The sequence below is a fragment of the Mus musculus genome, chromosome 19 (genome assembly GCF_000001635.26).
Source record: "Mus musculus strain C57BL/6J chromosome 19, GRCm38.p6 C57BL/6J".
NCBI classification, from domain to species: Eukaryota; Metazoa; Chordata; class Mammalia; order Rodentia; family Muridae; genus Mus; species Mus musculus.
In genome coordinates, this window is record NC_000085.6 from 7,206,831 (window position 1) to 7,218,729 (window position 11,899).

General features: G+C 47.5%; 1 protein-coding gene across 1 annotated transcript; it reads right to left on the reverse strand.

Annotated features, from left to right (window-relative positions):
* Positions 1 to 8,327: 8,327 nt before the first annotated feature.
* Cox8a (cytochrome c oxidase subunit 8A) lies at positions 8,328 to 10,786 on the reverse strand. The gene is made up of 2 exons (NM_007750.2): positions 10,569 to 10,786; positions 8,328 to 8,654 (listed from the first exon to the last, which is right to left on the reverse strand). The coding sequence occupies exons 1-2, from the start codon at positions 10,680 to 10,682 to the stop codon at positions 8,559 to 8,561; spliced, it is 210 nt and encodes a 69-aa protein (NP_031776.1). The 5' UTR covers positions 10,683 to 10,786; the 3' UTR covers positions 8,328 to 8,558.
* Positions 10,787 to 11,899: the final 1,113 nt, after the last annotated feature.

Genomic DNA, 11,899 nt, shown 5'->3' on the forward strand with positions numbered 1-11,899 from the left:
AGAGCCACTTAAAAGCAAGAATTTGAGTCCATAATCCGAACATGTGAAAGGTGGAGAAAGAATGGAGGATCCGGCGTTCAAGGTAATCGTGGAGTTTCAGGCAAGGCTTGGCTACAAGAGACCCTGTCTCAAACAGACCAGACCAAACCAAACAAAACCTGAGCCAAAAAGTGGCCATCTTTGCTAATTTTTGCCGAAGCTACCCATTTTCTTTGAGTTATGTCTCCATTCTGAGAAATGGACATTCCCATTTGCAGGCCCTGTGTACCCTGAAAAGCAAACACCAGAGCGTTTGCAGGAAAAGGCATTTACTTCTTGGTAGCCTGGCTATAGCCATCACTGAGCCACACAGATTCCTTTTACCCTCCAGAATATCAGTTCTCTGTCCTTACTAGTCCCAACTCCAGCTCCTGTATGGTCGGTCTACCAGTCCAGGTAACTGGAGGCCAGGGTGGAAAGCACTCTTAAAGATTTAGAAAAATCAGGCCGGGCTGTGGTGACCCATGTCTTTAATCCCAGCACTTGGGAGGCAGAGGCAGGAGGATTTCTGAGTTCGAGGCCAGCCTGGTCTACAGAGTGAGCTCCAGGACAGCCAGGGCTACACAGAGAAACCCTGTCTTGAAAAACCAAAAAAATTTTAGAAAAATCAAGTACAGACTAGGCATGGTAATTCCAGCACTAGGGAGGCATGTGGATCTCTGAGTAGAGGTCAGCCTGGTCTACACAGTGAGTTTCAGACTCACAGACTACATAGAGAAACCCTGTATCAAAATAAATAAATAAATAAAAACAAAAGGGGGGATTGCTATACAAAGAAACCCTGTTCAAAAAACAACAAAAACAGAAAAAATAAAAGGGGGGAAGGAGCCAAAAAGAAATCGTGTCCTTTGTCATCAGCTATCATTCCTTTGTTAAAATTTTTATTATTGTGTCTATAGTGTGTGGAAGGCTGTGTGTGCCAAAGTGCTTGTGTGAAAGAGCACAATTTTATAAAACCCATTCTCTCCACTTTTACATGGGTCCTGGAGATGGAACAAAGGTTGTCAGATTTGTGTGGCAAACACTTTACCCATTGAGCCATCTTGCCAGCCCACCTCCTTTATTTATATATATTTTGAAGATTTATCTGTGTATATATATGTACCACATGAAAGACTGGTCCCTGGGAAAGCTAGAAGCGGGCATCGAAGGATATAGGTGGAGTTAACAATAGTTGTAAGCCACTCAACCTGGCAGTCCCATGAGTGCTAATGGACTGTGGTCATGGAAAGACCTTCTATAGTGAGAAATTGGAAGCCAGAGCCTCAGTTATAACTTTTTTTTTTTTTTTTTCCGAGGCAGGGTTTGTGTGTGTAGCCCTGGCTGTCCTGGAGCTCACTCTATAGACCAAGCTGACCTTGAACTCAGAAATTCGCCTGACTCTGCCTCCTGAATGCTGGGATTAAAGGTGTGTGCCACCATGCCCAGCCAGTTATAACTTTTTTTTTTCCTTTCTTTTTTTTTTTAAAGATTTATTTATTTATTATATGTAAGTACACTGTAGCTGTCTTCAGACACTCCAGAAGAGGGAGTCAGATCTCCTTAAGGATGGTTGTGAGCCACCATGTGGTTGCTGGGGTTTGAACTCCAGACCTTCGGAAGAGCAGTCGGGTGCTCTTACCCACTGAGCCATCTCACCAGCCCCAGTTATAACTATTAAAACATATTCTTTCCTTTTATTTTAAAAATTGTTTATTTATTTTATATGAGTGCTTTGTCTTGATGCACACCAGAAAAGGGAATCAGATCTCATTACAAATCTTTGTGAACCACTATGTGGTTGCTGGGAATTAAACTCAGGTCCTCTGAAGAGCAGCCAGTGTCCCTAACCACTGAGCATTTCTTCTGCCACCCCCACTTATATTCTTATTAAACACTTTGTATGTGTATTGGTCTAGGAGACTGCCTTGACAGTGCAGAGGTCAGTGGACAGCTTGTAGGATTCTCTCCTTCTATCATGTGGATCCACTAAGCACCACACCCTCTGAGCCGTCTCCTCTTTCCCCAACCTATAACTTCTTTTTTTGGTTTTTCAAGACAGGGTTTCTCTGTATAGCCCTGGCTGTCCTGGAACTCACTCTGTAGACCAGGCTGGCCTCGAACTCAGAGATCCGCCTGCCTCTGCCTCCCAAGTGCTGGGACTAAAGGCATTGCGCCACCACAGCCCAGCATAGCTTCTCTTAAGAGCATCTTTGGTATCTAGTTTTGGGGTTTTGAAGTTTGGTTTGGTTTTCAAGACAGGGTTTCTCTGTGTAGTCCTGGCTGTCCTAGAACTCTGTATACCAGACTGGCCTTGAACTCAGAAATTCACCTGCTTCTGCTTCCATAATGCATGTGCTGCCACAGTCTAGCATTATTGCTATTGTTTTATATTAAACTTTCTAGATGATTTCCAGGTAACTTTTTTTTGTTTTGTTTTGTTTTTTGTTTTGTTTTGTTTTTTTCGAGACAGGGTTTCTCTGTATAGCTCTGGCTGTCCTGGAACTCACTTTGTAGACCAGGCTGGCCTCGAACTCAGAAATCCACCTGCCTCTGCCTCCCAAGTGCTGGGATTAAAGGCGTGGGGGCTACCATGCCCGGCTGATGCCGGCTGCTAACTTTTTTTTTAAGATTTATTTATTTATTTATTTATTTATTTATTTAAAAGATTTATTTATTATCATATCTAAGTACACTGTAGCTGACATCAGGCACACCAGAAGAGGGCATCAGATTCCATTATGGGTGGCTGTGACCACCACGTGGTTGCTGGGATTTGAACTCAGGGTCTTATAAAGAGCAGTCAGTGCTCTTAAAGGCTGAGCCATCTCTCCAGCCCAAGATTTATTTATTTTATGTATGAGTACACTGTAGCTGTCTTCAGACACACCAGGAGAGGGCATCCGATCCCCTTACAGATGATTGTGAGCCACCATGTGGTTGCTGGGAATTGAACTCAGGATCTTTGGAAGAGCAGCCAGTACTCTTAACTGCTGAGCCATCTCTCCAGCATCCCTCCCCCCAGGTAACTTTTAAAAATATTTTAAATGTTAAGTGTGTCTGTGAGTGCAGAAACCCATGGAGGCCAAAACCATCGGATGCGCTGGAGTCAGAGATAACCAGGTCCTCTGCAAGAGCAGCACATTCTCTGAAGCACTAAAGCCATCTCGCCAGCCTTTTATTATTTTAAACAATAAAGATCTACGATAGCATTCACTCAGTTTCTCCCACTGGTGGCAAGCACACAGTAGGACAGGAATCCAGACACAGTCAAGATAAGGGATATCTGTGTCTCTGCAGGGCCTTCCCTTTCTGTGTAGTCGCACTCATTTCTTTCCAGCCCCTCCTGACTCCTTCTAACCTTTCATGATTTCCTTTTGTACTTAAACCTTTGTTAAGTTGCTTTATTTATTTAAGAGGTGAGGATTGGGGCTGGAGAGATGGCTCAGTGGTTAAGAGCACCGACTGCTCTTCCGAAGGTCCTGAGTTCAATTCCCAGCAACCACATGGTGGCTCACAAACATCCATAATGAGGTGGCTCACAAACATCCATAATGAGATCTGATGCCCTCTTCTGGTGCATCTGAAGACAGCTACAGATATAATAATAAATAAATCTTAAAAAAAAAAAAAAAAAGAGGTGAGGATTGAACCCAGAGCTTCTCACACTCCAAGCTCATGTCCTGCTGAATCACATTACCAGTCAAATCCTTGCTTCCAGTTTCTATTTCATATGTCCAGGTTGATTTCCAACCCACTTGCCTCCACTCCTGAGTGCTGGGGTTACAGGTGTGGACAACCATGCATGGCTTGCTTAGCTCTGGTCGATGCCTGTTTATCTGGTGGATAGCAGCTATTCTCTTACTCCCTTACCATCTGTCCTGCACCTTTCACCACTTCCTGGCTTCTGACTATCCCAAAGCATCTAAACCTCACTTGCACACTTGCCTCTAATCCCTTGGCACATCCTTACACGTTGTCCCTGCCTCCCAATTCACAAACTCACAAATGTCCAAAACCAGTGACAAAGTTGAGCTGGTGGCTCAGATCTGTAGTCTCAACATACAGGAGGCTGAGACAGGAGCATTACTGAGTTCTAGGCCAGTCTGGGCTATAAATTAAATTCTACCCCAGCCAGGATAGCAGTATGAAAGCCTTTATCAAAAAGATTGCCAGTGGGCTGGTGAGATGGCTCAGTGGGTAAGAGCACCCGACTGCTCTTCCGAAGGTCCGGAGTTCAAATCCCAGCAACCACATGGTGGCTCACAACCATCCCTAACGAGATCTGACGCCCCCTTCTGGAGTGTCTGAAGACAGCTACAGTGTACTTACATATAATAAATAAATAAATCTTTAAAAAAAAAAAAGAAAGGAAAAAAAAAAGTTATAACTGGCTGGGCATGGTGGCACACACCTTTAATCCCAGCACTCGGGAGGCAGAGGCAGGCAGATTTCTGAGTTCGAGGCCAGCCTGGTCTACAAAGTGAGTTCCAGGACAGCCAGAGCTATATAGAGAAACCCTGTCTTGAAAAACCAAAGTAAATAAATAAATAAATAAGGTGAAGAGTGACTGAGGAAAATGTCTAATGTCAGACACAGCGCTCCCCATGGGCTAGAGACATTTCCCAATGAGTAGAGTGCTTGTCTGGCATGTAGTAAGCCCTATTTGATCCCCATTACCACACAAAAATTGGGCATAGTATTATAGCCTGCGTCCAATCCCAGCATTCTGGATGTATAGAACCAAAGAAGATGGTCCTCTTCAGCTACACAGGGAGTTTGGAGCCAGGCTGAGTATATGAGACCATGTCTCAAAACAGTAAAACAACGCTGACGCAGGCGGGAGGGTGGGTGGGTGACAGCAGGCAAAGGAGCCTCTCCCATGCAGTCCTGCTGCCTGCGAACGTCAGCCCGTCTGTGTCCAGAATCAAGAAGCCATGAAACCTCAGCCTCTCTGGGGCATGAGGCCACGTAAGTGACCGGGACAGAAGGGGCATGGCCCTGGGAGGGTAGACCCTTCTTTCTAGGGCAGGGCAAGACCATGGGCACCAGAAAAACATGCGGAGTTGTGCTCTCGTGCCCACTCTGCTAGGTCTGCAGAGCCGAGCAGGGGACGACTTAGGAGTAGTTAACTGAGTTAACAGTCGCCTGCAGGATCCAAGCCACTGAAGCACAAGCAGTGAGGGGTGGAGCAAGGTAGCATGAGATGAGTTCTTCCCACACACCTGGTTGGGGACCCATTTGGAAATGTCTTCATGTAGTTCCCTGTGTGTCACCCAGAGGTCTAGTCAGCTGGAACAGCAGGAACTCAGCTCTGGAGATGAGAACTAAAATCAAGGTACCCTAAGGCTGCATCCTCTCCAGAGGCTCAAGGAATCCATCTCTTTCTGTGCTGCTGAGTCAAACCCAGACCTTGGAGCTGCTGCAAGTCTCCCAATCCTTCCAGGAGTAAACTGAGGGCTGTTTTCAGCTTCTGGCCACGGCATTCCTTAGCTACAAAGTGATAGCCAGCAAGGATGGGCTTGTTTGTAGGGCATGTCTGGTGACCACACTAAGCCACCCAGATAATCCAGGATAATCTTACCTCAGGGCCAGAACCTTAATCACATCTGCAAAATCACCTTGGCCATTTAAAGTAACTTTATGGGCTCTAGGGATAAGAGCTGTGACATTATCCTGCCTGTCACATAATCTTTATTTTTGCCATGCCAAAAACTGAAACAAGATTGGATGACTTGCTAGGGTCACACAGGAGTCTCCAAACCCTCAGCCTACCCCATTACACACCAGACAAGATAGCTCAGAGCACAAGGCCTGACTTGATGGGACACCATTTAAAGATCCCTGACTTGGGGCTGGTGAGATGGCTCAGTGGGTAAGAGCACCCGACTGCTCTTCCAAAGGTCCAGAGTTCAAATCCCAGCAACCACATGGTGGCTCACAACCATCCGTAACGAGATCTGACTCCCTCTTCTGGAGTGTCTGAAGACAGCTACAGTGTACTTGCATATAATAAATAAATAAATCTAAAAAAAAAAAATCCCTGACTTGGTAGGGCAGTGGTGGCACATGTCTTTAATCCCAGCACTTGGGAGGCAGAGGCAGGTGGATTTCTGAGTTTGAGGCCAGCCTGGTCTACAGAGTTCCAGAACAGCCAGGGCTACACAGAGAAACACTGTCTCAAAAAACAAAAACAACAACAAAAAAGGCTCTCTTGCGAAAGGTATCAGATTCCAGGCCTGTGAGTATGCACTTCTGTGAGTAAGAAGTCAGTGGAATCTTGAGTCCACTTTGAGTCTCCCAGCCTCTGCCCTGCCCACCCGCAAACCCTCCCCTGAGATGCTAAGCCTGCTTAAGGGCTCAGACCAGGATCTGGGAACTTATAACCACTTGGCTTCCCTCCAGCCTGAACTGACTTAAGACAGAACTTTGGTTTTGAGCAGTTCTTCTGTGACAGGGTGTCTGTCATCTATTTCTTGAGTTCCAAGGGCACAAAAATAGGAGATAACTAATCCCAAGATAACTAATCCCTGGCAAAGCAGCGATGTTACTATAGAAACTGGAACAAAACTCTTAGTACTGCATGCACCCTTGCTTCAAGGTAGCCCAGGGCTCTAAGATCAAGGTATAATCCATCCCATGGACAGGTGAGCCCTTTTCTGGCAGGAGAGGCCTAGCAAGGAAGGCCCTTGCCACCCCACCCACCACCTCCAAGAGCACTGACTGCTCTTCCAGAGGTCCTGAGTGCAATTCCCAGCAACCACATGGTGGCTCACAACCATCGGTAATGGGATCTGATGCCCTCTTCTGGTGTGCCTGAAGACAGCTACAGTGTACTCATATAATTAAAAGTATATCTAAAATATATTCTTTTTAAAAAGCTGACTAACATCCAGCTTTCTCCCCACTGAGCTGTGAGCAGAAAAGGGTCCTAATGTGAAAGAAACAGCTATGAGGTCACTGGGCAAGACACTGCTTCTGAGGTCACCCCTTCATTTCTATCTCTTCATTTAGTTTAGGTTTCTTTGTTTAAAGAGATAGTGTCGGGCTGGTGAGTTGGCTCAAGGGTTAAAATCACCGACTGCTCTTCCAAAGGTCCTGAGTTCAAATCCCAGCAACCACATGGTGGCTCACAACCATCCATAATGAGATCTGACGCCCTCTTCTGGAGTGTCTGAAGACAGCTACATGTAATAGTAAATAAATCTTTAAAAAAAAAAAAGTGTCTTACAATGTAGCTCAGGCTGGTCTGGAAATCTGAGTCCCTCGCCTCAGTCCCAGTGCTGGGTTTGTCACCACACTGCGCCCTTGAGATCCAGCAGTAGCAATCTCCTGGCCAGCACCCCAAGCTGTGCCCACCTTGTAGCAGTCTCTCCCTCCGACCACAGGCTCAGGAGGCTGGTCCACAATCCCTCAGTCTTAGACACCAAAGCTGGATTGTGTTCATGGAGCAGCCCCTCAGGACGCAGGAGCCATTTCCTACCCTTAAGGGAACATCCCTGGCCTTGGATAGATAGGCATTGGCAAATACCATGCAGAAAAGCCAGGAGAAAAGGGATGGAGGGAGCCAGCTCTGCCTGAAGCTTCCAGGAAGAGGGCAGTGGACCACTGCGGGGAGGGCCTCAGCTCTCATAGCAACAGTCCTAGACTCATGGCCATAAGGAATCCTGTCCTGTGTCATCTGGAAGTCAGCCAGGTCATCAAACAAACCATGCAAAGGGACATAAAGCCATTTCACTCTCTGGGGAACTGGGGAGCCAGAGTGCTGCTCATCACAGATCCTGACAGGATTCCAGCTTGGCAGGCATTGCTTTACATGTACCACATGGCTAGAGAAGTCATTTCCAGCTTCCCCTGGCTCCTCCCCAAAATACCGAGGAGGAAGTATAAGGAAGACCACTCAGACGGTAAGCATTCACAAGTGCTCAAAGTAAGAGGCCTTGAATTTGACATGAAGTGGTAGCAGTGCCCAGCGTAAAATGCCATGGTTACTACCACACCTCTACTTGCAAGATACTGCACGTGGACGGACATCCAAGCCAGGAAAGATGCTCGGTAAAGGATTCCAGCTACAAGGCATGGCACACATGCACTTACAGGGAGCCAATAACTTGGCACAGGCAAGGGAACTGGAAGGGATAAGCATCAAGGTAGACTGCTCAATAACAACTGGTGTTTCCCAGACACCCAACAAACCTTAGCACTGGGGCCTGGACCGGCCAGATGTTCCTCCGTGGACCCCAGGCCACCAGCATCCTCGTTTCTGTGTGGAGGCAGAAGCCTGGTGCAGAAGGACATGATGCATTTCTGGAGCAAGGTTTAAATAGACTTTATTGTTACAAAGGGGGACCCCACCAAGCAGAGCCAATACATGTGGTCCCAGTTGTCACCATGGAGACATCGAGAGGTCATGATTGCAGAAGAGGTGACTGGAATTGAATAACATGATCCCGGGGAAGGCCAGCCAGGAATGCAGGCAACATGATCAAGGTGGGCTGGCAAAAGTGGTCTAGTCAAAGGATGAGGGAAGACTGCTCCCTTCACTCCCGCTTCTTGTAGCTCTCCAGGTGTGACAGGACCCAGCCCGCAGGCAGAAGACAACACACGAAGCAGGAAGTGAGCCCAATGGTGATATCCTACACAGAGTACAAGAAAGAAGGATCCCTCAGGGCAAGAATTCTGTAGGCACTCCCAGTTCAGGTAGTCCTTAGGCATGGGAAGTCCCTCAGTGGCAAAGACCAAGGCAGAAAATCCAGCAGACCCACACTAAAGAAAGCAACTTGGGCCTGAGGTTCAATCCCCAGCACAGGAGAGGGGGAGATACAGACACAGAGAGACTCTAAGGATGGAGGGGACACTGGGTCAAGTCCATTTCCAGCCTTGAAATAAAGGTCTTTGGTTTTTAAAAAGATGTATTTATCTGTGGGGGGAAAGGGTGCAGGCAGGAGTCTTACTATGCACCCCACCCAGACCTGGGCTTAAACTTGAGATTCTCCTGTTCCTGATGCCCTGGTCCTGGAAATACACTCAAGTGCCACTATGCTCACTGGTGTGTATGTGTGCTGTTTTCCATGTGGGTGAAGGCCAGAGCTTGATGTCTGGCATCTCATCTAACAGCTCTCCATCTTTTCTTTCTTTCTTTCTTTCTTTCTTTTTTTTTTGGAGACAGGTTTTTTTTTACTAAACCTGAAGTTCACTGTTTTGGCTAGACAAGCTGAACAGTGGAATCCAGGGAGCTCCCTGCCCCTCTCCCCCTACCAGCACTAGGGCTAAAGACTAGCCGGTTACTGGGTAGTCAATGTCAAATCTTCATGCTGGTGAAGCGAATACTTCTTAAATAAACCATTCTCACGTGTCCTTGCTTTCTATACAGTTTCTTCTCTTTTTTTGTTTTTGTTGTTTGTTGTCTACACAGAGACAGGGTTTCTCTGTGTAGCCCTGGCTGTCCTGGAACTCACTCAGTAGACCAGGCTGGCCTTGAACTCAGAGATCCACAGCTTCTATAGCATAAGTGCTGGATTATAGGCGTGTGCCACACTGCCCTGCTGGGGTTTTGTATCTTTTAAAGATGTGTTTTATCTATATTTGTATGATGCATGTGTGTGAGCACAGGTATGTGTTTGCATGCTTACCCAAGGTCAGGACGGGATGTCAGATGCGTTGGAGCTGGAGTTACAAGCTTGTTATATGGGTGCTGGAACCTGAACCAGTCTTCATGAGGCTATGCACCAAACGCCATCTTTCCAGCCCCCAGACTCTTGTTTTTGAGACAGAGTCTCAGTATGTTGCCCAAGCTGGCCTGAATTCCCGAGCTCTGTTTTCATGCCTCAACCTCCCACTAAATGGGCGTAAGAGAGGGCATGGCTTGGTTGTCACTGTTTCTTCAGTGGCAGTGCTTTGGTTCTACCCCTAATTCAATGCCCAGATATCTGGATTCATGACCCATTGTCACTTAAAACAGAAGAGCTCCAAAAAAGGGAGGGATGGGGGGGCCTAGGCTGCGGTGTAGTATTAAGAAAGTGCTTGCCTAACACAAAGTCCCGGGCTTGATCCCCAGCACCACATAAACCACAAGTGATGGCACAGGCCTGTTATCCCAGCACTAAAGAGATTATCGCTTCAAAGTCAAATGTGGTCAGCCTGGGCTACAAGAGACCCTGCCTCATGTTTTTAAACTAATGTTTTAAAAGTAAAAATTGTCCTAGTATCTAAATGCTCCTACATCTCTGGGAATGTAGACCTGGTGAACTCTGCAGCCCTCCTTAATAATAAAATGTAGCAGTAACAACCATGACGTCGCTGCCAGTTACCAGGCATGCCCTCCCCTGCGGTGGGGGGGGGGGGGGAATGGAAGGAGAGACGGGTTTAGAGAGGCCGAACAGAGTAAACAAACTAGCGGGCTGACCTGACATCCAGGAACTTGGGAAAAATACCTAGGGCTTAGGAGCAGCCGAGCGACTGTCTCATCCATGCCTTGAGGACAGGCCTAAGCCAATGTCGCAGGCTACCACAGTTCGCCCACCTCCCCGCTCCCGGTCCGTCCCGCTCACCAGGACCCCGAGCTGCTCCCGCGCCGGCTTCGAGTGGACCTGAGCCCGCGGCACCATGAGCCGCCGGGCCGAGCCGGTCAGGCTCCTCAGCAGCAGTGGCGTCAGGACAGACATGACGGCGCGGAACGACCACGGACGAGGACCAGTCCAAGGTCAGGGAGTCAAGATGGCCGAACCAGCCGGAAGTTCCGGCGCTGAAGTTGCCGGACGCCCGAGCCGGAAGTATTTCGGAAATGACGTCGGGACAAGCCCCCTCGCCCGCCTGGGCTGTTTTTGGCGCGCTCCTCGAAACAACCAACCGACATCATCCTACACAGATGGGAGGAGAAATGAGACACCTTTGCTCCCACCTCCACTTTCTTCGAGAGTGACACGCATAGCCACCCAATCACACAAGCTACAAGTCTATTGACTCCTTGGCTCCTCCCTCCATTCATTTAACTAGGATCCTCTCTCTGCCAGCACTGTACTAGTGACTCCAGCTCGCCACCAGTAAGCCTCTAGTTTTAAAAACATAGTTTTACTTTATGAGTGTTTTGTCAGCATGTTCATCTGTGTATGCAGAACGCAGAGAGGCCAAAAGAGGGTGTTGGATCCTCTGGAACTGGAGTTCAGGCAATAGTGAGTAATCTTGTGGATGCTGGGAACTGAACTGAACTGGACCTCTGCAAGAGCAGCGAGTGCTTCTAAGCGCTGAGCTCTCTCTCCAGCCCCGAGACTCCTGTCATTTACTGTTATCCTCTCAGAAACCCGTTTCCACATAACTGGTAACTGTTCTCAACTTCTGCTTTCCTCCTTTTGTGTGTGTTAGGACAGTTTTGTTTTGTTTTGTTTTGTTCTCTGTTTTTCGAGACAGGGTTTCTCTCTGTAGCCCTGGCTGTCCTGGAACTCACTCTGTAGACTAGGCTGTCCTTGAACTCAGAAATCCGCCTGCCTCTGCCTCCCGAGTGCTGGGATTAAAGGCATGCGCCACCACGCCCGGCCAGTTTTGGTTTTTTAAGGTCTCCAGTAGCCCAGGCTGTCCTAAAACCGTGTAGATGAGAATGACCTTGAACTTTTCTGCTTCTATTCCTATGTTCCATGCCTTGTTGCCTCTCTTCTTTCTCTTCTTTATCCCCTGTCTCCCTTCTGCCTTTATTCTTTCTGTTCCTTTCTCCTCTCTCCTTCCTTCTTGTTTTACTAGACAAATACCTGATCAAGTGGTTCCCCATTGCTTTCTTTAAAAAAATATTTATGTATGTGATTACACTGTGTCTATACAGATGGTTGTGAGTCTTCATGTCACTGTTGGGATCTGAATTTTTAAGACCTCTGCTTGCTCCGGTCAGCTC

Bases quoted from the DNA above. Each gene is read 5' to 3' on its own strand.
- Cox8a (NM_007750.2), bottom strand. From the start codon at position 10,682: ATGTCTGTCCTGACGCCACTGCTGCTGAGGAGCCTGACCGGCTCGGCC. The intron at 8,655-10,568 runs GTGAGCGGGACG...TACTCTGTGTAG, and splicing joins GGGAGCAGCTCGGGGTCCTG to GATATCACCATTGGGCTCAC.